Genomic DNA, 27,043 nt, shown 5'->3' with positions numbered 1-27,043 from the left:
CCCCCATAATCAGTTCTAATATCATTAATTTCTTAGTTATTTATTCACTTTCCTTAAAAATAACCTCGGGGGGTTGGGGGGATGATGTTAATGTACATAGCATGTTTACTGTGTACCCAACTATGAATGAATGGTAAGTGAACTACATGACTTCCTGTTCATTCATGATTGTGGACATGGTAAACATACTATTATGAATGAACAGGAACACTCAGTAGAGAGACTTCCTGTTCATTTATAACAGGGGCTACAGAAAGAGAGATTGAGGTCTCTGTGTTCTCAATCTCTTTTTCTATTTTAAAAGGGAAATATCAGGGGTCTGTATAAACCCCAATATGTCCCCGAAGCCCCCAACACTAAAGTAGAAAAAATAAAAATATTTAGTAAAAATATTTAAAAAGATTGTGAAAAGGTTATAAGGAAGAAAAAAATTGTTTTCGGCCTGACTTTTTAAAAAATTTTTGGTTCTGAAAATGTAATTTCGGTGCGACTCTATCAAAAAATCATAATGTAAAAGCAACCTTAACTTTAACAGCAGTATAACACTAAACTTCACTTTCAGGATTTAAGTGACTTCACAGTGAGATTCAGGCAGGGCCGGTGGACCTGGTGCCCAACAGGGGTAAGAGGTGGGTGGGTGCTTTGGGATCACCTCACATTACCATCTCATTTACGTGCAGCTCTGCCTCTTATTGGTTGGTTCCCAGGTGTGGGGGGAGTTGAGAGCGGCTGAAGTGCTGTTTGCCTCAGTTTACCATACAGGTGACCAGCGGACACACATGCAGTGCCGCTGCATGTTGGCTGGTTCCCAGGAGGGGAGGAGTTGAGGGTGGCTGCAGAGCTGATTGCCTCACTTATTTGCTGATGCACGGAGTTCCCAGCCGGCAATTGTCTGTCAGCTGATGCTGCTTAAAGCCAGCTGAGAACTCCGTGCACCTATGTCTATGTCTCGCACACAGAGCTAAAAAGTGCTGAGAGATGGCAAGGAAGACTTGGGGATAAAGGAGACCTGGGAATTAACTAAATATGTAATTGGAAGAATATTCTACCATAACCTACTCTATCCCTTCATTAAGTAAGCAATTGGCATCCTGTACGTATAGTTAGCCCTAAATTCAGGGACTTTTATGATGTTTGGCAAAGATATAGAAGTACAAATGCGCTGATCTGGATCACAAGAGGAACATCAATGCTAACGCATTGGGAGTATTTTCTGACATAATCTGCTCTATCCCCATTACCCCTTAAAAATCCCTTTTACTTCTCTTTGCTCTTTTCCCATCTTCAAATGATCTCTGCTCTGTCCCCATCACCCACTTAAAAACTTACTTTTCTTCCTTTCTCTGTCCTTATAACCTCATGTCCCCCATGTTCTGTCCCCATCACACCTTATCAATTTTTCCCCCATAATCAGTTCTAATATCATTAATTTCTTAGTTATTTATTCACTTTCCTTAAAAATAACCTCGGGGGGTTGGGGGGATGATGTTAATGTACATAGCATGTTTACTGTGTACCCAACTATGAATGAATGGTAAGTGAACTACATGACTTCCTGTTCATTCATGATTTCCATAATCAGTTCTAATATCATTAATTTCTTAGTTATTTATTCACTTTCCTTAAAAATAACCTCGGGGGGTTGGGGGGATGATGTTAATGTACATAGCATGTTTACTGTGTACCCAACTATGAATGAATGGTAAGTGAACTACATGACTTCCTGTTCATTCATGATTGTGGACATGGTAAACATACTATTATGAATGAACAGGAACACTCAGTAGAGAGACTTCCTGTTCATTTATAACAGGGGCTACAGAAAGAGAGATTGAGGTCTCTGTGTTCTCAATCTCTTTTTCTATTTTAAAAGGGAAATATCAGGGGTCTGTATAAACCCCAATATGTCCCCGAAGCCCCCAACACTAAAGTAGAAAAAATAAAAATATTTAGTAAAAATATTTAAAAAGATTGTGAAAAGGTTATAAGGAAGAAAAAAATTGTTTTCGGCCTGACTTTTTAAAAAATTTTTGGTTTTGAAAATGTAATTTCGGTGCGACTCTATCAAAAAATCATAATGTAAAAGCAACCTTAACTTTAACAGCAGTATAACACTAAACTTCACTTTCAGGATTTAAGTGACTTCACAGTGAGATATGGAAATATTTCACATATTTAGCCAAGAAACTGCAGAATGTAGTAATCGCTGGTGACAATCACAAGCTCTAGCCTGACAGAGATGAAGTGAGGACACTGATGAGGAAGCTACGCCCCCTGTTAGTCAGATTGTCTAGCAGAGAAGCTTCCTCTATAATCCTGAAATGACATATAATGTGCTCCTCCTATTTTTTCACAATAATTCCTGTACAGTTGGACTGTACAGCTGAAAAGAAACAGATGTGAAAACTAATACAAAAATCATTCCTTTCCTGACTGAATAGCATGATAGATTACAGGCATGGAAAAGGAAACCAGATTCTATTGAGCACAGCAGGTTTACAGTACATCCAGTCCTGCACACACACCTCTTGTCTGCAAAAGTCTTTAATTTCAACTTAAAGATCAACTGATTTACAGCCACTAGTATTATTTATTGCATGAAAATGGGCAAATTGTGAAATGGCAGAAATGTGAAATGACACACAATGGGGTTGATTTACTAAGGGCCCATTCACACCATAGTGCAGTATGTTCAGGTGCGTTGTGTTAAGCAGCCCCTTTTAAAAATGAATGGGCTGTCAACACACAAAAGATATAGGTCCTGTGTGATGTTTTCAGAGCAGGGCAATGCGCAAAGTTTATGCATCTGTGCACTGTCATGAACTATTCCATAGATGCACAGTGCATTGTAGATATGCAGTGAGCATTGCATTGAAATGCATAACTGTGATGTAACATAGATGATGATTATGCACACTGCAATGTGGGTTATGGTGTGTGTATAAGCCCTAAAGGAATAGAGTATGTTCACATAGTTATATATCCTGCTTCATTGAGCATAGGGCCCAATTTCAGTTTCTGTAACAAATTCTATATTTTGGGTACGATAGGTCGTTAGCAGTATCCTATCCTCGTGATGGGGCTGCCATCTTGGATATAGCTGGCAAGGCACAGCATTTCATAATACAGCCGTTCATTACAAAACAGACACTGTTTGTGCTGCCCCTCATATGGGATCAGATGCTCTGTGTATTCGCGTAGCTTAGCAAATAAGGTGAAGCTATGTTTATTTCAATCATCTGCAAGCAGAAACCCTGTTGTGCATAATTCATATGCACACAAAAAAAAAACTAACTATAGTGACTAGTGATAGCTTCAAAGAAGTGAGACCATAGCACAAAAATGTGCTGCCAGTCCAAAAATTCTTACATAAAAAGTCTGTGCACAATGAAGTAACACTCCATATACATAGTGCAATCTTGGTGACTAAGGGCCCAGTCACACCATCAAGAGTGCGTTTGGCCTCAGGAACGCACTGGAATGCCACCAGGCCGGCTCATTTTGTTTTATGGCAGGAGGAGGCGTGGCGATGCATTGAACTCAATGGCACGGCAGCCACGCCCTGCGCTCGCGGTGCGATCGCCGCCACCTGAACGTGTGGCACATTAGTGCCTGCGTTCCAGTCCAGTGCGATCTGCGAAAAATAGTGCATGCAGCTTTTTTTGTAGATCGGAACGCAGGCACTAATAGGCCACGCGTTCGGGTGCCAGCGATCGCACTGCAGGCGTGGCTGTGGTTCCATTGAGTTCAATGCCGCCCCAAAACAAAATGAGTCGGCCGGGTTGCGTTCCAGTGGCTGAACGCACTGGAACGCACTCTTGATGGTGTGACTGGGCCCTGAACAATCCAACTGAAGCTGATCCCTGTCAAATTCCTCTCAGGTGCTGACTTTTGTATACACCACATGGAAAACTGCTCACTGTTTATTAAGACTTTAAAATAAAAGGTCTAACCATGCTAATCCCCTTATTAATGTCCGGGATACTACCCCAATCTTGAGAAATGTTATTAACCCACCTCACAATCCTTGTGCAGCAAAGTCTCTCTGGGTCCAGATTTGTGGAGACAAAATAATCAGAGACAGCCCATAGTGCACACCATATGATAAGGATATAATACACACATAACATGAGAATTTAATTTAATAAAGTTTTATACTTATCATACAGTGTGCACTATGGGTTTATTTGACATTATTCTTATGTGTGTGCTACCTATTCCATGAACCTGATATTGTCCACAGAGTATTTTAACATATTCATTCGGAAGCCAAATATTTTCTGCAGATTAGTTATTAGACCTAATCTTAAACTGGTCTCTCATTATTACATTCATATATTGCTGCTAATCACTAGATGATTGATAGCTATCAGATATCATGCTACTGGGATGGTAGCTAACTTGATACAATCTCTGTATCTGTCTGCCTATGCAGTCATTGCACTATTGCTTCTGCCATCCTGTAAAATGTCAAGGCTCTTAGGTTTTTCCAGGATGCATGTATGAGCAAGCTCTTCTTCCTTTTTCTTTCAGCAAAAAAAGGAAAGAAAAACAATTTATTGGGAGACTTATGCTTAGCTCCCTATATCCCCTATGGACACCTGTCAATTATCGGTTGGAAAGAGCCTCTGGGGCTGCTTGGGGAATCATATTTATTTAGCTTTTTGACAGCTATTGCCACAGAACGCCATTCCTCTTTATAGCTGCAGTTTCAGCATATAGCCTTCCAGGGAACATAAGAGAGAGATAGTACCTATCCTGAACACACTGAAGCACAAGAGTGGCACAAGATAACGTCAAAAGGGTTTTAAATCTCTGCTAGTAAGTAGTAAATTATTCCCTTGGCTTCCTGTGCAGGAATTCTTACAGCTACCTCTGCGGGCTGAGAAGTGATCTGTCAAGTGAGGTAGATGCTGTGCAGATAAAGATCAGGAAGGTGCACATCTGGTTTCAGGAATGCAGCCGTTCGCCTCTGCTTTATAACTGTTTATACAAAATGTAACAGCAAATAACCAAATAAATCTGTATGCTGAAGTGCCTAGGAGAATAGATTATCACAAATATTGATTTAAGGAGTAAGTGTGAATCTTGTGCCATTTTTAATTTTGAGCTATGAAAAGCAGTTTATAGCCTTTTATGGGAAAATATGTACATCTGCTTATTCCTGCAAGATTCAAGGATCTGAAATATTGCTCCTTCTTGCCATTTTACCACGCTATTGTTCTTTTCTCCATGACTCGGAGTTGAACTGACTGTGCTTTGTGAAGTTACAAATTAGCATATAAAATGCCATGAGAGCTTCAGTGTATGCTGACACCTTGTTAGAGAAGATATGCCATACACATAAAGATAAACAAATGATCACAAATTCCATTGTTTTACACAATGTTTCGCTTATGAACAGTTGTCAGCACAACAAACAAAAGTGGTCAATTTAATCTGAATTTCCCAGCAGGATGGGTCTTTTTTTAATGAAAATGCTCATCCATGGATTAAAACAATAAATATTTGCACTCAGTTTCTGGATGATACTATATTTTCATGAAATCATTTCTTACTGTAAACGATTGTATTGTTACGTGTATGGCAAACAATACTTATTGTTAGCGTAACAAATAAACCTTGTTCTTTCCAGTACTGCGGAAAACCTCTTTGTGTGTTAGCAAGGGCTAATTCTGGAAAACCAGAATTAGACCTACTGATTACTCTATTTTCAATAGTCTTCCAGGACAGTACATGAGCAATAGGCACCTTCACCACCAGGAACAGAAAATGCATCACTACAAACTTTAAAAAGGAAGTCCTTCTACATAACTGCTCAGTATTAAACAAGACCCAAAAGACATGATTTCAAATAAAATGCATACCGCAAAAGAACATAACGAATGGACAGGGCTGTCCTGGAAGGACATTTTCTCTGTCTTCCAGGACAGCACATGCGGGGATAAGCAAGAACATCCAAAAAATAGGGAAGGACACAGCTTGGAAAATTCTTATCATGGCTGAGCATGAGTATTGCAGATTTGGAGGTCCCAGGTATACAAACCTATCATGCGAGCTGGATAACATAAAGACAATGGACCTAACCACAGAAAAATGTGCATGCCATATGGGAAATGTTTTGCCACCTAACAGCCTATACAGCCTAACATGTTACACATGTCTGTCTGTATATAGAAGTATATATTTCAATAGCAAAATGACCATAGCAATCCTTTGGATACATACAAACCCTGAGACTTTGTAATATAATGTAAAATAGTAATTCCAGATATGTATTAAGCCATAATTCTGGCTCTGCTATAACATTCAACCACAAGCAAATTGTGTACATAATGAATTAGTATGTAGCCTTATTATTATACAGGATTGATATAGCGCCAACAGTTTGCGCAGCGCTTTACAATATAAGGAAGACATTACAATCACAATACAATTCAAGACAAGATGGTTAGGAGGGCCCTGCCCGAGGGCTTACAATCTAAAAGGGAGGGGGAAGCGATACATGAGGAGGTAGTTGTGTGGGGATGAATTGTTTGAGAATGTGATGGTTCAGTGGTTAGGTTGAGGTGGAATAGGCTTCCCTGAAGAGATGAGTCTTAAAGTGACATTAAACCCTCAGATTTTTTAACATAAACCAATACTGTAATGTGTGCCTTACTGTAATCCATGGTAGTTACCCTTTCTCCATAGTGAAGGGGGTAATTGGCTATTAATGACAAAAAGATCTGTCAAAATGTTGTAAAATAATTTTATGAACATGTTTACTGTTTACAAACATCTATTACTTCACCTCTACATTGCTTGGCTGTTGCAAGCAGTACTCAAATCTGTTGCAGTGTTTGATTTTATCAGGCTGTGCATTTGCCAGACAAACTGGTCTAAGACTTGTACTACAAGAGCGGAGCATAGTCTGCAACTTAATATGGGATATGGAGTATTCCATTTCATTTGTTTTTTTCTATTACAGTGTTGAGTTCCCAGAAAAAATTAGGAATGCTCTGGATACTTTATGTCAGCTCCCCCAATACGAGGAGATAGCTGATCCAGGCCTGGCTCCCTGCAGATGCTCTGTGTACTGTACTATTCAGCTCTCACTTTCCTCTCCACGCCTAGAATATGAAACTGCTTAACCCAAATTCATCTCTTCCCAGAGCACAAAGTGATTGATGTTATTTTGGAATGCACATCACAGGACTTGTACACTGGAGACATGGAACTTCATAAAAATGTCTTTATCACTCAAGTAGTTTTTTATTTAAATGGCCCTTGGTACTAGCTTTGTTAGTAACGTTAACAAACACAAGGTCTTAACAAATCAACACTGAATCAGTTTTTTTTCGACCCGTGTACAAAGTTATTTCAAAAGTAAAAGCTGCACTCCAAACAAATGGCTAAAGACACAGTTAAAATACATATATGTTAAAGCCTGTGCCTGCCAAGTTATTTGTAATCCTGGTATGATTTAAACACCTGGTCACACTGCATAGTCAAAAGGGTGACGCCATTATTTTCTAATGCAACTTTTCAGCTATATACCTGGAGTTCTGATTTTAACTTCTTTGCAGTGTAATGAGAAAGGTACACTAGTGAAATCTATGTATTTTTAAGAACCTGAAGAAGAATATTATATTTCCATACTGCTACTGCAACACCCATGGACAATGACAATGAAAAGATAATAGACAAGCATACTTAGCACACTGTCCATACAGGCTAACCATACAGTACCCAAGGTAAGGCATTCAAGTGTACAAACAATAAATGATGAGGAAAGGAAAGGAAACATAAATCAAGTTTTAGTTGGCCAAACAAAAAACAGGCCCTGGGCAGAAACAAAGTGAGCCTACTATATTGGAATAGAGTACTAGCAGTACAGCACCAGGGAGTACCTGTTGAGGCCTGTTGAGATGTACATGCATATCTGACCATGATCAGAAATCGAAGAGTCAGAGACATTAGAAGGCCTTCAGATGAGCATGCACAGCATGACACACAGTCCAATTTATTAGCTGCACTCTGTTGGGCTGACAGGTTTGGTTCAATAGTGAAGGAGGAGCAGAAGGCAATACAAGAGATGCTACAAGAGTCAGCTATCAGATGAAGACATATGTTCACACCAGCCCAATTGACTTGTCTGCCTAAAAGTGGATGGCAAAAAAGGTCAGAGATAATCGACAGACTTGAGATCGTCAACTGAACTTGGCTGTATAAAGTGACTGTAATCCATGTCTATGGGTACCCTTATCTATGATCTATAACAGTGGCTGTAAAAGCATTTAAGTAAACTGCTATGATTACAGTAACATCACTCATAGTGTGAGGAATAGCCCAAACAAGGGCTACAAAAATGGCTTATGTTGGGGACTGCTATGCGTAGGATGTTTAGGGAAAGCAGAAACAAAGTATATAGAATAGAAGGTTAGGTAAGATAAAGGCATCATTACAGGTAACAAAAAAGGAAGCAAAACTAATTGAGTTTACAGCTTGCAATGTTCGAAACTGGTTAAGGAAATATTAGTACAGTAGAAAATACCTACAGATTGCAACTGGAAACAAAGTTTGCCTGCGCTATTTTTCACCTGATACTATTCATCTACAGCTCATCTGATATATCGGCATTCCCAAAATATGCTATTCAGTTCTGTACTATATCAAGAATCCACAGGGGAACTCACTAAAATGTTCAGACCGTGTGTCATGCCATTACTTTTTACTATTTTCTGCCGCAGTAATTACATTCAAACTTCCAAAGCAGGTTTGAATCTGACTGGTAGCTTTGAGAATGCCAATACTGACAATTTTTACATCATCAGGCATTTTGCATGCAAGATGTGCCTACAATCGTGTGTTTGGGGATTCCCAGAGTGTCACTTGAGTAACTGAGTCTGCTAACATCACATCCAGCATGGCAGAATCCAGCAGGAATTTTAGGGCTTTTGGTTGCCTAAATCAGGAAGATTTTTTACAGAAAAATAACATTCATAAGATACTTTCAAAGCACATATAACCTTATGGGAAGATATTTGTTCAATGGTCTGGTGTCAGGGTCTCTATATGTTCTGAGCAAGTAAGCTGTGCTTCGTTTATGTGTCTCAAAATATAATTTTGACTGCAATGTACCCTTAAGAAAAAAAAAAGATATTGCATAGGAAATAAACGGTACACAGCAATCATAACAAACACAAGTCAAGTTGATACCTGATCTTTCATCAAAATCAGCAATTGAACTTTATATATGTAGCCAATAACAATTTAGAATTGATTTGTTTTTTTAATTATCCAAGCAGAACATTTCACAAACACCAACAATGAGATCACTATTACATATACATTTATTTTTCTCCCAACTTACCTCTCCGGCCACAAAAAACACTAGTGGTGCTTCCTCATCTTTGGCTTTATATTGTGCTATAATTTTCTCGGCTATGGGTCGAACAAGTTCTTTAGCTGCTTCAGACTCCCCTTCATCCTCAGAGTCTAAAATAATGACAAATCAGCAAAAAGATTTGTGTGAGTAGTCTTTTTATAAAGCAAAACTCCAGGAGGATATACACAAATGAATGTAACTATGTATATAAATGTATTTTTAAATACAGCTACTACAAATGTTTACTTGTGGATTGAATTTACTCAGTAATAAATAATAATAAATCAATGATAATAAAAAGGTCATTACAGTGCAATGTGTAACTACTTGTTCTTTCTATTCAGACACTTAGTGCAAAACCTAAATCTAGAAAGTGCAAGAAACCTAGCAATAATCAGAAAGTCCTATTCACAAATATGCAAGCACATTGAAGCATGCATATTATTTCATATGCATAGGTGTGAACGGGCCCTTATACTTTCTCTTCAAAATACACTATGAAGGAGGAATTATTAAGTTGCAATGTGCAGTGGTAGTGACTGTAATTTGTTTATGCCCTGGGGTGCATGCATCGTAAAAAAAATACCCTTGTGAACAAGAACAAAAAAAATTTACTGCAATCTATGGGAGACCAAATGTGCTACCTACTACTAATAAGAGCAGGCCCATCAAAGCAAAAGAACTGCACATGCCACTTCTAATCTATGAAGGTTATGACTGTAAAAACAGCACAGCCACAGAACAAACCTTTGTAAGGTAAAACTGGACTAATGTGAAAACGGAAACTTTAGTATAACATACAAGAGTACTTTCTAGTGCTGCATCTCACAATCAGCAGGGAAACAGGAAACAAGGGAAACATTTCCCTTCCCAGGCTAAACACCCGCTGCTTCCCATGAATTAATAACCTGCCCATAACAAAGGAAGCACATTATAACACCCCCTGTCCTGTTACTTTAGAAACTAGTGTCATTACGGATAACAAACTGCAGTGGAGGAAGCTGCCTTTACAAAGTGCTCTGCTGGGACGCTGGCAGCGTGATATGTTTACTATGGTTTAACCTCCAAAATCAGATTAATGTCATACCAAATCTTTGTCACTAAGCTTTGTTCAGGGACAGTTTCAGCGTTTGGGGATGCCTGTAGCATACCAAAAGCAATTTTACAATATAGCTGTCTATGTGTCATTAACATGCTCTGTAACGAGACCTACTGGGTTGTATTCACTTCCAATCTAAAATCTACATGCATTGGTGATGCACTGCTTGTCAGTTCACATAAATGCGCATAGAAATGGGATATCAATTGGAATGGAAGGCCACGGTTGCCTCAGTTCAGTTCCTACTTCTACCCAAGTAAAAGCAGATCAGGAGGTCTGCTGACAAAGGCCCCAGTCAAAAGATGCGATTTGCTTAACACCATTACAGTCCTCAACATTATTATGTATCAGTGAGTCCCCAGTCACACCTACGCATTTTGTCGCTCAAAGGTAAGTGTGACAAAACACTCAAGACAAGAAATCCCATTCATTTCTTTGGCCCTGTTCACACCTTAGCGTTTTGTCGCAAGCAGAAAAATGCTTGTTGCTGGACTAAATACATGAGCTACTTTGAAGCAGATTACAGAGTTTCTTGGTCCCATAGACATCAATGGGAAACTTTGTGCAACAGAACGCTCAGATGTGAACAGTGGCCATAGAAATGAATGGGAATCCTTGTCTTGAGAGGAGCTTAGCTTTGAGTGACAAAATGCCAAGGTGTGAACAGAGCCTTCTACCTAGACCTGCCCTTAAGTCCCATCAGCAAATCATGTTTTGTCTTTATTTGCGCAGGCAGCTAAATCACACAACCGAAACACAGATGATTCAATTTGTAATCATGTGAGGTTACCTGTAAAACATGCACTGCTGGTGGCACAAAGTTTAGGGAAGTCAGGCATGTAGCATCTTTGTTAATGGGCTGAAAATCTCGGCTTATACTCGAGTATATACGGTAAATGTAATAGTAAAATGTATAAGTGTGAGCAGGTTAAACTCAGGAGTTAAATCTTTAAAAATGCATTCAAGTATCTAATAACAAAAATGTATCTTATTTGTGTATCACTCGGCTGTAAATCCTCAAATCCATTAAGATTTAACTCCTCTAGTTTGTGTCCTCCCGTTACCCTAAGGAGAACTATGGGGGAAAACGCTGACCCCATAGTGCTCCTTTAAGTCACCAACAGTTTTTTTTTATATCTCCTGAGGAATCTGACAACAGGATCATCCCACAAGGGTTTCTAGTTCTGCCCTCACAGCTATTGCAAAGGAGAATGATGGGGTCCAACCTCGTATGTTTTTCTGTAAAATTCAAAACACACTGATAATCTAGGTAGTGGAGTTTATAAGAACTTTCTGAGGTCTGCTGGTCTAAAATAATTTAAAAAAATTACCCAATGGTTTACTTATGCTTATCAAGCCAATAGAAATTCTTCTAAACCATCAGTGACACATCTTTAGAAGAGATGGACACAGCCAAACTACACCATGTATTTCCAGTGTTTTCATCCGTTTAGAAGAAAAATGGATGCAGCCAAAATAAAAATCGGACTGCATCTTGCATGTACTTGAAAAGAATAAATGTTTAATTTCCAATGCTGCCCATGAATGGTTATGCTGACATACAGCTAGTTGCTAATTTAGAAAACAATGCAAATGCTATGAAAATGTTTCAGTAGGTTAGATAAATACTGACAACTTGTTTTGTATGTACACGAGATAAGATGTGAATTGTCAGTTGTGTTAAAATATACAGTATATATGCACAGGAATTTATCAAAACTGGAGCAGAAAAAAATCTGGAGCAGCTGCCCATCACAACCAATCAGCTTATCTCTTTATTTTTTTAAAGTTGAAACAAACTGTTTCAACTCTCAAAAGAGAGAAGCTGATTGGTTACTAAGGGCAACTGCTCCTAATTCTGTCTGCTCCAATTTTCACAAATCCCCCCCATAGTATTTTAACCTACTAACTTGTTGGGCATACTCAAGAAAATATGTACCGTAAAAAGGGGTATGGGTGGGGGGCTACCCAAACACGATCCGACAGAAGCCGTATTTACCAGCTAGACTCCTCCTACAAATTCAGGCTGGCCAGCCTTCTAATCATTTTTTAAGGCATCCTAACGAAAATGCTGTAAAGTAGGAATGCTTCCAGAAATAAAAGTGTTAAGAGTTTATTTTTATCAATTAAAGTAAATGAACAGAGGAGAAATCCTAATCAAACCAATATTTGGTGTGACCACCCCTTGCCTTCAAAACAGCATAAATTCTTCTAGGTACCCTTACACACAGTTTTTGAAGAACTTGGCAGGTAGGTTGTTCCAAACATCTTGGATAACTAACCACAGATTTTCTGTAGATGTAGGCTGCCTCAGATCCTTCTGTCTCTTCATGTAATTCCAGACAGACTCCATAATGTTGAGATCAGGGCTCCATCACTTTCAGGACTCCATCACTTCCAGGACTCCATGTTCTTCTTTATGCTGAAGGTAGTTCTTATGACATTGGCTATATGTTTGGGGTCGTTGCCCTGCTGCAGAATAAATTTGGGGCCAATCACAAGCCTCCCTAATGGTATGGCATGATGGATAAAGAATCTGCTTGTATTTCTCAGCACTGAGGACACCATTGATCCTGACCAAATCTCCAACTCCGTTTGTAGAAATGCAGCCCCAGACTTGCAAGGAAACTCCACCATGCTTCACTGTTGCTGCAGACACTCGTTATTGTACCGTTCTCCAGCCCTTCAGCAAACAAACTGCCTCCTGTTACAGCCAAATATTTCAAATTTTGACTCATCAGTCCACAGCACCTGCTGCAATTTTTCTGCACCCCAGTTCCTATGTTTTTGTGCATAGTTGAGTTGCTTAGCCTTGTTTCCATGTCGGAGGTATGACTTTTTGGCCGCAATTCCATGAAGACCACTTCTGGCCAGACATCTCTGGACAGTAGATGGGTGTACCTGGGTCCCACTGGTTTCCCCTAGTTCGGTGCTGCTGGCACTGCTGTACATCTTCCAATGTCGAAGGGAAGTAAGCATGATGTGTCTTTCATCTGCTGCATTTAGTTTCCTTGGCCGACCACTGCATCTACGGTCCTCAACGTTGCATGTTTCTTTGTGCTACTTCAAAAGAGCACATCTTAAAACCCCAGTCTGCTTTAAAATCTTTGCCTGGGAGAAACCTTGCTGATGCAGTATAACTACTTTGTGTCTTTTTGCTGTGCAGTCTTGCCATGGTGTAAGACCTCTGACATGAAACTGTCTTCCACAACCTCACCTTAGTAGCAGAGTTTGGCTATTCCTCACCCAATTTTAAGCCTTCTACAGAGCTGTTTCAGTTAATGACTGTGTTTCAATCTACCTGGTGGAAGTGTGCAACTGTAAAGGTGCCCATACACCTTACGATTATCGGACGAAACTTTTCGTCCGATGATCGAACCGTCGTACGATTTTCGCACGACGGCCCCATCCTGCCCTGATTATCGCAAGGTTCTATTAGCGGTAGTTAAAAAAAAACACCTGGACAACTTGCGGTAATTGACCGCAATTATTTTTGTTTGCGCATGCGCAGTGTTAATCGTACGACTTTTGACAGACGGAAACGCCACCAACCATGCGGACATTGTACAATTGACCAAAGTTTTCAAACATGCTTGACCGTCAAAAGTCGTACGATTGTACAGTACTAATTGGTCGGGCACTCTATTCACACGTTACGATTGTCGTACGAAAAGTCGATCGCATACGATTATCGTACGATAATCGTAAGGTTTATGGGCACCTTTAGAATTGATGTTGGTTTGAAGCCAAAGAGTAGTCACGCCAAATATTGATTTGATTTAGATTTTTCTGTCCACTATTTCAGGATCATATAAACTTGACTTAATAAAGATTTAAAAAAATAATACTATAGTATTATACTGTATATACTCAATTTATAATATGGACCAGAGATTTTGTTAACATGTATTCTTTAATAATATATAATAATATTGTTATACCGCCACTTTTTCATACCTACAAAGAGGACAAGGCACGGCCCCTCATTCAGCTGCACAGCATTTAACTCTGTTAGCTCCACAACAGGTTTGGGGAGCCATGGAAACTCTTTACACTCAACATCGTGAAGAACCTCTACTCTCCCCTGTCGTGTAATGACTTCTCCTTTGGGGTCCAATATAATGAGATTGGGAATACCTGTAGGGGGGAGGAGACATTATTACAGATAATTTAGACCAAGGTACTGCCAAAACATTCGGAAAGGATGAATTATGAATACATCAAAATAGTTCATGCTGTTTAAATTACATTTAACATAATTACGTGAAGTGATTTAATTACACCCTGTAGTTTCATATACCTTTTTTTCCATATCAGCACAGTGAATGGTGTTTCTTTTCCAAAGATTTTATTTAAATTTTTAAACACGGACAATATGAGGAACAGTGAATAAAAAATTAACTTATACCATCCATAGTACATCCATGGAAATGGTGTTGAATAAATAATGCAAAAATAAATTGTCTACTTAATGAGACAGGTAGGGTTAATACCAAGTCTATACACCATGAATTCTGAGCAAATGCTTTCACCTACTCTAGAAACTCAACAAAATAGGTTGAGTTACAAGGTCATTAATATTATCTGCCCAAGGATGTAACAAGCGATCACAAAGAAAGAAAACAAGCAAGCAAGCATAGAAAGGAAAAGAAAGAAGCATGTATAAAAAGAGAGAAATACGGAGGGGTGGAAAGGGGGACCACTTATTAGGGCTACTGTGCTGGGTTTGGCACAGAGCACCTTAAATCTGTGCAGGGCACAATTAAATCTCAAGACTCTTAAGGAATGCTGGAGCGAAAATTACTGACAAGTGCCAGAAAGCTCTGTCTCAGTCACAGGTCACGGATCCTTTAAAAGGATAAGCACTCAAAACATAACTAAAAGCACCCACAAATGGAAAAAAAATGGACAGAAGTGCCCTTCTTTAGCCCTAATGTGAACCCCATCAATTCTATGAAAAAAAGCTGAAGCATGCAGTCTGGAGAAGGCACCTTTTAAACCAGAGACAGCTGGCGCAGTTTGCTCAAGAAGAGTGGGCTAAACTACCTCTTAAAAGGTGCAAAATACATATTGAGAGCTAAAAAAAATTGCTTGGTGTGGGAATTGCCTTTAAAAGGTTGTGCAACAAAATATTAGGTTAAGAGTCGAGTCCCATCATTTTTGTTCATGCCATAAATGTTCTTTTTAATCAAAAGCAAAGTCTAATTCATTGATGGACACAGAGACATTTGGGTTATATTGCCACCTCCAGGAAGATTTGGACATTGGGAAAATGAAAACACAGTGGCCTGGTTTAACCTGACCAGCCTCCCACTCCCAGCATGCCTCAGTTTTGTCTGTCTGACAGGACCTGTCTCCCTCAAACTCCTATACATTTACTGCACTTTCTGAAAGAACAGTTGCCAGACAGCATTAGATGTTTAATAACCAACTTTACCCCACTATTTCTGATTCGTTAGGCAATTAGTAAAATCAAAGTTAAACTGACAGTCTGCCATTTTAAATAAGATCAGTGTGACCAACATAAATAAGTGGAAGAGAAAAACGCTCTTGTTACTGTCCTGAAATGGTGTTTAGTTTAGTTTCTGTATCCAAAGGAAAAAAGGTTTTGATTGGTATATGATAATGACACAGAAAGCTTACTCTGAATATAAACACATGAGGAAACCACATATACAAATCCAAATTTATTAACACAGGCTTGATTCAGAGCAGACCAGCCTGTGGCTCAAGCATGTAGGGCTATATGCTTACAGTAGGATCTCCAGGACTTCCTCCACACATTTCATGCAATGCTACTACATCTAAACGGCACTTCTAAAGACTGTTTCTAATCCCCAGAAAATAAACCGTACAAATAGAAAACATGTTCTTTAACCACATGACAAATAAAAGCTTATAATGCAGTCAATCCAGTTTAAAAGGTCACACACATACTATGGAATGGGATGTAACTATACATTTATTCCCCTGCCTAATTCATGAATAAAGTGACTCTGTCAGGTTAAAGAAAGCAGCTCAAAATGCCCTGCAAGAAAAAAGGTAGTATACACACCTTTCCGGCAGCTCCTGTCATCTAATTCCCCACTCTTCAAGTGCTGCAGCCGCTGCCAGCTTCTTAGGCGTTTGACAATTCCAGGAGCATCAGATGTCTATGTACCCTGCCACATACTGTGGTTCCAATTCTTTTTACACCTACTGTACGTCACTTCTGCCTCCTATAGTGACGTAGGAATTGGAGGAAACAACACAGAGCTCAGTAGGGGACACAAGCATCTGGCACTGCTGGAAGTGTTGAATGTTGAAAATCCTAAGGAAGCTGCAGTACTGTAACAGAAGGGATGTTAAAAAAACACAGGCTGCAGAAGAGGGGAGTATAAGTTGCTTCTACTGAGGGAATCTTTTGGCTGAATTTTTTAGAACCCAAAAAGGTCACTTTAAACACCACAGAGAGGTGCTGAGTGTGCTTTACGGCGAGTCTACTGATTTCAGACCTGACAAAGTTGTACTTGTAGAACAACATAGATTTTAGCCTTCTTTTTGTTGGTAGGAAGTAAAATATTTTCTAGAAAAGTTTCACCTCTGCTTCCACACAGGATCTGAACTACAAAAATTTGATTGAAAAAGAAAATAGTTAAACTTCATAACCTATATTCTAAAAATGGCATCTGGAGTTGGACCCTTTCTTCCCTCTGGCTTTTTTTAATCACCTTTTCAAGCCCTTGTTAGTGCATTCCCCTCATTCCATGTCAGAAAATAGTGCTTTACATTCTTTAACATCGTTGAGTCAGCACTGACTGGATTATGAGCTAGTGGAGCACCCTGTGTACTGAGTAGCATTGCACAATCCAACAAAGTAAAACATTTCTTCTCTTCACAATGCACTATTGTAACAAAGAAAGCAGTGAGGAAATTAAACATGTGAAGTTACATCCGCTCATCAAGAATTGGTTCTCAGCTCTAGTGGAACCAAACTAGACTTCTGAAGGTCAACCTACAACACATGCTCCGGTTCTTATTTCCTTCAAAGAATACATCATCAGTTGTTTGCTAAACCTATTGATTTCACAATTATTACCTAGTTCCAAATTTCACATTAATAGCAGGAATATTACATAGTTCATTGTGTAAAATCTGTATGTAATCCTAAAGGCCCATTCAGACTGGTCAATTCATTTGAATGGACTGCCAATGCACCATAATGGACCATAAACTGGATATGCACAATTTTTTCTAATGTAACGCACCAGAACCCACAGCAGTGTGTGACTGTGTTGGTTTGGGGCACTGGTGTGTGGTTAAAAATGAATGACACCCAAACAAGCTAACACACGTAATGTGTGTTGTGGTAATGTGCACTGCAATAATGCACTTAGGCCCATAATATGAACAAAAGGGAACCTAAGACATACAGTAAAAAAAAAAAAAAAAAATGTCAAATGTTCCATCATTGACAAAGGTAATATCACACTTTTGCCTATTAAAAGCACAGAGGACTACATGTCAATAAAAACTTCTGTGTGCCTTATACAACACTAGCCCTTGCGGACTATGCGGTACAATCCCGTAATAGACCTTTTGTACTGAGTTTTGGAATGTGTAAAATGCATTGGCCTTACATATTTCCTTCCAGTGGAGTTTTCTCAGTGTTCCTCTACAATTAGTATATGCATAGACCCCTGCTGATCACTAATTAAGCTCATATTCTGGCAGTGATCCAAAGTAGCACAAGTAGAGTGAGGAGAACATACCTTGAAAATGAATGACACAGAGGTCAGCCAACAGTGGACAAGCAGAATTAGGGCTCTTGATCCCACTTTACTCCAGTATTCTTACTTAATAGTGGAACTTTAGGCAGGCAGACAAATACAAAGTAAAAACACATACATGTGAACCATCTTGCCTGCCCAAAGTTTTGTAATTGTGTTAAACCTTGTCTTGTGATCTAGGCACCATAGTCCACAACCTCTGTGCAGACTATGCTCAATTTAAGCAATGCAGCCTGCTCCATGACCTATTCCAGTCTATGATTGGATAATAAAAGAACAACAGTCCGTTGATGAGGTCACCCATCAGCTCCCACTACTGTAAGTGTGTTCCCTATGTTGGACCAACAGCAAAGGTAAAACAGCTAATTCTCCCTATGCCATTCTGCTTTTTACTGTGAAGGAGATTGCAGGAGGATTTTTTCAAGTTTCTCATGTTAGTTTTATGTAAAACTACATTTGTTTTTTTGAATGAATATATACTGTAACTGGATTAAATAGTGTTCTTTATATCTGTGTGATATTCAGTTGTAAATTTGTCAGTTACACTATGTACATCAATGCAGTGTTGAAAAGGAAAAAAAGAAAAGCTCTTTATAATTCATCAGTATTCCACCCAGATTACAATACTGGTATTCATGATATACAAAGTGAGGAATAAAGATTCTTTTCTTCCCGGCACCATCCCTTTAAAGGACTGATCTACAGTATTAACAACAAATAAGTTCCATAATACGCAGAGCTACTAGTAACGCACACAGCTACTGTAAGTATGTTAATGTATCCACTAGATTTAACTTTTACAGTAGGTAACTTTCCTGTACTTCCTGTTTATTAAACTGTCAACGTACACAAGTGGAGGGAACAGATTGCCAGTTGGTAGTTGTTATTCATGGAAGCAATAGACAATAGCTTAGGGTGGGGTCACACAGCCCTTACTCAGAATGAAAATATTTTGAGCAGCATACCACTATTTTTAGGGTACTCTTGTTCAAGCATTAACATTGGAACATTACTTGTGTTCGTGGTCTGCACATGTCTGCATTAAGTGGTCACTATTCTTTCCTTTCAGCCCTGAGATCCTAGGTTCCACTGACAATATTTTATGAGTATCGCAATTTTATGTTTGTGTTCACACAGGTTTCTCCCACAATCCAAAAACATACTGGTAGGTTAGCTGGCCTTTACATACTGACCATAGCATGTAAACAAATGAGTGAATATGTTACAGAGGATAGAGATGAAGGGAAGGAGGTTAATTTTTCCAAGTCTTCTATAGCACTGCACAATACGTTGGTGCTCACTTGTGCTAATACATAAATAAACTATACATCCATTGTTAGACCACAATGCAAACCTGCAGCACAAATGCTTCAAATCAGGATTTAACATCAGTAATGTAAAGTATACAAATTCTATACAAATAAGAATGCAGCAACATCAGCACCCATATGAATAGCGTATGAGTTCCAGAAGGCAATTATGTTGCCAGATCTACAGTATGACAAATGTGGTAGGCACATTAGACAGTGAGCGGCTTCAGAATGGGGTCATGTGTATTAGATCTATGTACTCTGTGAAGCACTATGTTATAAATCACTGCTATATAAATAGTGGAAATAAATAATGTGTCAGTATTCAATGTTATGTCACGGCAATTAAAAGCAGTGCCCAGAAAATTGTAATGCTTAATACATCAGCAATAATATTTTTTTAAATACCTACTCGAAAGGCAAAACAACAGTAATGCTAACAGTTTATGACAAATGTCTAAAGCAATATTAATAGTAAAAATCAACTCTTGTGTAAGCAGGCAGTAATAGGCCCCATTAATAATACAACATTACCATCTTGACTTTAGTCATTCTGTGTTAATGCATTTTACTCTAATTATGTGCACAATCTAATCTCCAGTCTGAAATATGTTCATGACTATATGTGAAATATTTTGTTTTTCCATTACTAACATGGTAAAAGCAATGGTATATCTCACCTTGTATGCCATACAATCGATTTAATCGTGACCGCCGTGCTTCGTCACTGTACGGAATTGCCAACCAGGGCATCTCACTGAAATACTGCTTAAATGATTCTTCTGACCTAAGTGATAAAAACAAAATAACAATCTAGTTTATCGTCCGAACGCATACTTTTAGTAGCTATAAATCACACTGTGAGAGGATATAAGATGTCCGCATTGGCACAGTAAAAAACATATGAAAGGTTTAGCAAATGTAGCCAGAAATTCTAGATTCATTGGTTAGATGCTGGGTTTTATAAGGAAATGTTAGAAAAGTACATATCTGAAAGAATACTAAATGGATAGAAAAATGGAGTGATCTCTCTTCTTTGGCCAGCTTAAGTCCTCTATCAGCCCACCTTTCCTGTGCTTTGCAAAAGGTAGACACCATACTGCCATTCAAACCCCTTTGTGACCAAAATGTGCTGGTTGCATAATACTACTAAATAAATAAAGTGTGTTTTTTTTTAGTTTTGCTGTGTTTTGTCTATGGATTGCATAAAAATTAAAATCATTTGTACAAGACAATATAACCAAACAAAAGCCTTTTTTTGTCCTATAATAATACCATATTAACTACAAAGTTATTGCCGAAAAAGCAGGCCCATAGTCCCAAAGTAAAAAGTGCTCTGGTCCATCAGGGCTGCACCAGTGTGGGAGATGAACTGGTTAACATAAATTAAATGATGCCGGGTAATCATACTTAACTGAATCCATAAACTATTAATATACAGCACAGCGCCAACTGATCTGAGCATGAGATCTCTTCCATGCCAAATGAGTCATCACGGTGCATCCAGACTGTTGGAACAAAAATGTCTGAACTGCACTTATTAGTAAAATGCTGTTCAGTCTTTAATTTTGCATGTGTTAACAAGGAGATTGTTTCCATGGCTGACACCCATAATACCTTTACTGTAACACATTTAGTTATGACAAAAAAAAAAAAGTTGCCTAGCAGTTTTTTCGTTCCAGCACTATTCAGCTGTTGCCAGCTAATATCATCTCACCAAGATTAGGTTTACTGTCCCCAGATACATGAAATAAATTGTCAGGTGTTCAGTGTTACTCTGCGTGTCTCATTTTCTTGTAGGTTTATTGAGCACATAACTTTCAGTTATCCTGCAGACACAAGGACTACATGGGCATTCATCTACACCTTTGATTCTCCTGTTTATAGGTCCACCAAAACTGACGCAAGCAGTTTGTAAATTGCAAAAAAACTGATCGGAGAGATTCAGCGGCTTCCAGCCGCTGATCTCTCCTCCGATCACTGGACCCGGAAGTGATGTGTATTACATTCCGGTGTCACTCGTTGCAGTCTCCGACTGCAAGAGCCAGGAGAAGAAGCTGGGGAAGCAGATCTCTGCTTCCTCAGCGTCTTTGGGGTCCCGGGTTGAAATTAGGGGTCTGAAAAGTCTCCATAAAGAGGACTTGTCACACCCTATCTGCTATCACATAGGGTGCTTGTTAGCCCCCTATGTAATAGCAATAGCGTTCGTGTAAAAAAAAAATAAAAAAAATAAAGTGTTCAAAAATTAAAATAATATATAAGAAAATTTTTTTAAAAAATGCAAGAAAGTTTTTTTTAAAGTCCCCCGCCCCCCACGTGCACACACGTGTCGGTGCACCTATGTGCAAAAACGACATTGCGCTACACATGTTGCATATCGCCACGAACGTCGGAGTGAGAGCAATAATTATGTGCCCATCAATCACTGTAAGCACTAAAATGATGAGCGGTAAAAGCGTTTAAAATGTTCCCCATGGGAAACGTTTTTCGCGGCTTCACGGGCGAAGGCAATTTTAAGGTTTGACATGTTTGGTATCTATTTACTCAACGTGACACCATATTTTACCAAAAAATTGGGTATTGTATTCTGTTTCTGTGCACTAAATTTTAATTTAGTTTATTTTTTTCAAAAAATAGGTGTTTGATAAACATTTGCGCAAAAAACGTGCAAAATAAAAATTGCAACTAGCATTTTTTTTATTCTGCAGGGTCTTTGCTTTCAGAACATATCTTATTGTTTGGGGGCTTGAAGCTGTTTTCTAGCCAAAAAAATTATAAATTTATCATGTAGGTGCAAATAGTAAGAAAATGCTCCGGACAGCAAGTGGTTAAGTGCTTCTCGGCCCCATAGACTTCAATGGAAATGCTCAAAACCGCAAGACATGATTGTTTTTGCACGTTTGGCCATTTAAATCAATGTGTCAGAATCTGCTCACAAAAACGTGCAACTTAATGTACATATGTAAAAGCGCACAAAAAAACATGCAGCAAAAACACACGTAGAAACGAGTAAAAACACTGTCGCCTAGGTGTGAATGCAGGCTAAGGCCACTTAAGAGCTCCAAGTGGGGGATGTGTTTTGTGACATGAGGTAGCTGTGACTCTAAAGCACTTTTGTTGTTTTGAGTTTGAGAAAAAATTTTGAGGTTGTTACAAAAAGACTGTGTGATTCGAAACACCGTCCGTCAGCGTTGGCTAACCCAACAACAGAAAGGGTTTTCACCATCATACATTTATGGGGGAAATTCCTGTAACTCTGCATATTTGGGTACAATTCCATTACCGGTCCCCAGCAAATATTAAAGCAGTATGGATATACTTAAAAAGAAATGTTGCTCTCATAAAATAAAATATACACTAAAGTGCATCATTAAACCTTCACTTTAAAATGTAATCAGTAAAGAATTAACACAATACCACCAAATACTGAGCCAGAACATACAAGACTCATGATGTCATCTTCACAGTTTTGCAATGCCAAACAAGGGAGGCCTCATTGTGAAAAGCAACTCCCTTGAGATTTGTATGAATGTGAAAGTAAAGAATAAAACATTGTTAATGTGGAAAAATGACAAAAGCCACATGCCTATATTCTGATGCTTTTCACTACACATATGGTTTGCTATATTTCTGTTCAACACTTAAATATATAGTCAGATAGAATGATTGGAATATGCTCTGCAATGTAAACGTTATGTGTAAAATAGGTTTCGCTTCAGAGTGTTTGCAACACACTGTTGTCGAATAACTGCAGAAGTATTAAAATATTCTCTGATCATACAAAACTGCATTACAATATTTAGTTACAGTTGTACTTCATTTCAATGTGAAATGTCAGCCTGTGTAATGATTCAGTATTACCCTGAGAGTGTGATGTGTAGTGGTGTCAAAACTGACATTCTACAGCTAACCATTAGTGCAATGTCCACCAGCAATATCAGCTTTCACCAATAACATTTTGAACATGTTCTAGTCTATAAATTGTTTAGATAGACGGATGGCATCACAGGCCCTCTTATGTGACAGTGTTTTACCTTTACATATTCTGAAGCTCCTATACTAGATTTGGTGGCTATGTAATCTGAAATGTACACCTGTTTCAGCTGATGGGAAAGAGCCGCAGAAAACAGTAAACTCTCTGTTATCCGGTATTCAACTAACTGAAACCTCTCATCTAACCGGGGGTGGTGGGGGGGTGATCCTCTGTGCACACGAGCCGAAAGGTGCTGTATAATCCTGGGAATTAGGGTCTGAACGATGTTTGAAAAGTGCTCTATTATCCCAGGAATGAGTGTCTGACTAGCATGTGTGAAAAGTGCTATATTATCCTGGGAACGAGTGGCAGCTAGTGATCACTCCCAGTACTGCATTGCATTGCTCATTGATTACAATATACTGATGTCCAGTCCCAATGTCAGGCAGCCATAGTGCACACAGCATTACAGCGCCTGTATTGCAGCACTAGTACTGAGTATGTATGTCTAAATTTGTTTTTGATTACTTTATTTCAATAGTTATATGAAGTCTATACAGCGTTTATGTTATGATATGGTATAATATGGGGTATGGCATTAGTTAGACCTATTTTTAATAGAAACTCTCAAGCAACCAGAAACTAAATGTATCCAGAATCTACCAATCCCTGTGGATGCTGGATAACAAGCAGTTTACTGTACAGATGTTCCTCGCTTACCGACTTACCTGTTTTGCGACCACTCGCACTTACGACGGACCGCCGATCGGCCTCCGACCTTGTGCGTCAGCGTCAGTGCGCTGTGTCGCCGGCGGAAGTGGTGTCCTCCGATCTTCACTGCGGGTCCCGGTAAGTATTTCCATTGCCCGATGTACAGTACACTGGCAACGCTATACAGTACAGTATAGAGTTCCTCGCTTAACGACCAATCCGTTTAACGACCTGGTCGTAGGAACGGAACCCGGTCGTTAAGTGAGGAATACCTGTATATAGACTGTGTCAGGCATGTTAGGGCACATTCACACTGTTGCAGAGCGGTAACGTGCTTACGCACATTGGCGAGATGCAGTGCCATTCATTGCTAATGGCTCCCCAATGCACCACCACTGATATTCAGAATAACATGCTACCGTGCTTTGTGGTGCAGTGTCCTGCAAAAAAATGGTGGTTTGTGGCATTGCCAGCCCATTCAAATGATTGGCCTGCATTCATTCAGAACTCAACAGTGTTAATGGGTCCTTAAGGCCTGATAGCTGAATACACTTTCTAGCTCTAAAAAGTACTTGGTTATGCTTTTACACTGGCAGAAGAGATACAAAATCCATGCTTTAGAAGAATAAATGGAATAATACACAAGTATACAAGTTATCTTTCTGATATATAAAACTAAAGGCAAGTATATCCGTAATGTAACTATATTAATGATATAACCACCACAAACCACCTCTACTAGCCAAACAAAACCTGAAATGAGATTTCAGGGCTGCCATACTGATTTTATTTTTTTACAAATGCCATTTTCCTGATTGCCCCTGCCTTTAGTACTTTAAGTCACTGACCCAAAACAAGCATTCAATCAGTGAAATGAGAGTGATGACAGGACTCCTGATCTGCATACTTGTTCTGGGTTGATGATTCAGGAATAATTGAAGCCGCCATCAGTAATAAAGCCAGGCAAAAGTAATTCAAGGAGAGGTCAGCAGTAGCAGTCTACATATATCTTCCATAAAGCCCTATTCAAACACCCTGCGTTTTGTCATGCATAAAAACCGACAATAAAACACGCAAAACAAGAAATCCCATTCATTCCTATGGCCCCCATTCGCTCCTGTGCATTTTGTTTGCAAGCTGTAAAATCCCGGTCGCTGGAAAAAGTACATGAGCTTCTTTATGGCAGATTGCAGTGTGTTTTGTTCCCATAGACTCAATAGGAAAAGCTTGGAAACGCGTGGCAAAATTATTTTTTGAAACTTAACCACTTGCTGACCAGGGTGTTAAACCCCCTTCCTGCCCAGGTCATTTTTCAGTATTCAGCACTGCAGTACTTTGACTGATATTTATTCCGTCATACAACGCTGTACTGAAATTAATTTACCATTTTTCGGGGACACAGAGCTTTCTTTTGGTGGTATTTAATCACCACTGCGGGTTTTTATTTTTTACTATATAATGAAAACAAAACCGAAAATTTTGTAAAAAGAAAAAAAAAAAAACGAACAGTTTTTCCTACGTTGTGTTATAAAACATTATTACGCAATATTAAAGATGGGGGTCACATCGGGTAAATAGACACCAAACATGTCAAGCTTTAAAATTGCCATGCCTAAAATTGTCTATAGGCGACGCTTTAAAAGCTTTCACCGCTCATTAATTTAGTGTTATCAGTGATTGATGGCCCTAAAATTATTGTTCACACTCCGATGTTCATGGTGATATGTAATGTGTGGCGTAATCGTTGGGTTCGCTCACAAGCGCACCCGGGGCGTATTTACATTTATAAGTGCGTGCATATGGAGGGGCGGGGGACTTAAAACTTTTTTTTTATATATGAAACTTTAATTATTTTTTTTTACACTTAACTGCTATCACATAGGGGGCATTTTTGGACCAGACAAGAAACATTCTGGTCTGGATATGGTAAGAATGGGCTCTTAATGAATGGAAGCAAAATACATTTTCAAATTTCACAACACAGATACTGGGATTTTCTATAGCGAGCAAATATTGTCAGCCTGCCAGTCTTTTAATGTAAACACACAGCAGATGTTTCTAAGCTCTTAGAATCTGACTTTTGAGTGTTTGTTGTGATCATTGATGATCTTAGAGAATGAATAACTTCACATTAACCTCCCTGGCGGTATTCGAGAGTGTGGCTCGGGGTTAATTTTCAATACCAAGAGCGGTAACCCCGAGCCACACTCAGGATTGCGCAAAAGTGTCACTTACCTTGTCCCTGCGAGCCCGCGGTGTCCTCTGCTGTGTGCGCCCCGGCCGATGCCGGCATTCAGTTTTGTTTGTGGGCGTCACAGCGGGGGGCGGAGCCGGCGGGAAATTCAAAAGTTCAAACATGACATTTACACAGAATACACACAATACAATGTAATCTGCTATAATTACATATATTTATCAAACTATTTCACTTCAATTTTGTCCCCAGAGCTTTGTCTAGTGCCCTGCCTGCACTTTTACTGTACTCTATTGACTGTGAAATGGATCAGGCAGCGCCCCCTAGAATTCCCATTTACTGGACAATTTTTTATTATTATAATTATTTATTATATTATAATTTATGATTTGTGTTTCAAACTTTATCATACCCGGGATGTCTACTGGACTCTTGTTTGGACAGATTTAAGTGAGTTATTCCTAAGATTTACTAAGAATTGCAGGCCTACAATATAAAACAACAAATTTCCATGAAAAACAATGTACCGCTTTGGCATGCTAAAATCCTGCATAATCATACCACCAGTTATAGAGGACAGGATGGATTAGCTCATTTATTGCTTGCTAAGGAAATGC

The 27,043-nt window shown here is 39.0% G+C and overlaps 1 protein-coding gene across 1 annotated transcript in view; it reads right to left on the bottom strand.

The window, feature by feature from the left end:
• Positions 1 to 27,043, bottom strand: part of NXN (nucleoredoxin) — a gene marked incomplete at its 5' end in the record, with an annotated part of 46,217 nt that overhangs the window by 8,381 nt on the left and 10,793 nt on the right. Inside the window, 3 exons of the mRNA XM_018566306.1 lie at positions 9,356 to 9,480; positions 14,427 to 14,606; positions 20,229 to 20,335. Coding sequence (XP_018421808.1) covers positions 9,356 to 9,480; positions 14,427 to 14,606; positions 20,229 to 20,335 — 412 coding nt within the window. The remainder of the gene's footprint in view (positions 1 to 9,355; positions 9,481 to 14,426; positions 14,607 to 20,228; positions 20,336 to 27,043) is intronic.

This window comes from Nanorana parkeri, unplaced genomic scaffold (genome assembly GCF_000935625.1).
Source record: "Nanorana parkeri isolate BGI_ZX_2015 unplaced genomic scaffold, ASM93562v1 scaffold935, whole genome shotgun sequence".
NCBI classification, from domain to species: domain Eukaryota; kingdom Metazoa; phylum Chordata; class Amphibia; order Anura; family Dicroglossidae; genus Nanorana; species Nanorana parkeri.
This window is presented reverse-complemented; position numbering and strand designations above follow the sequence as displayed.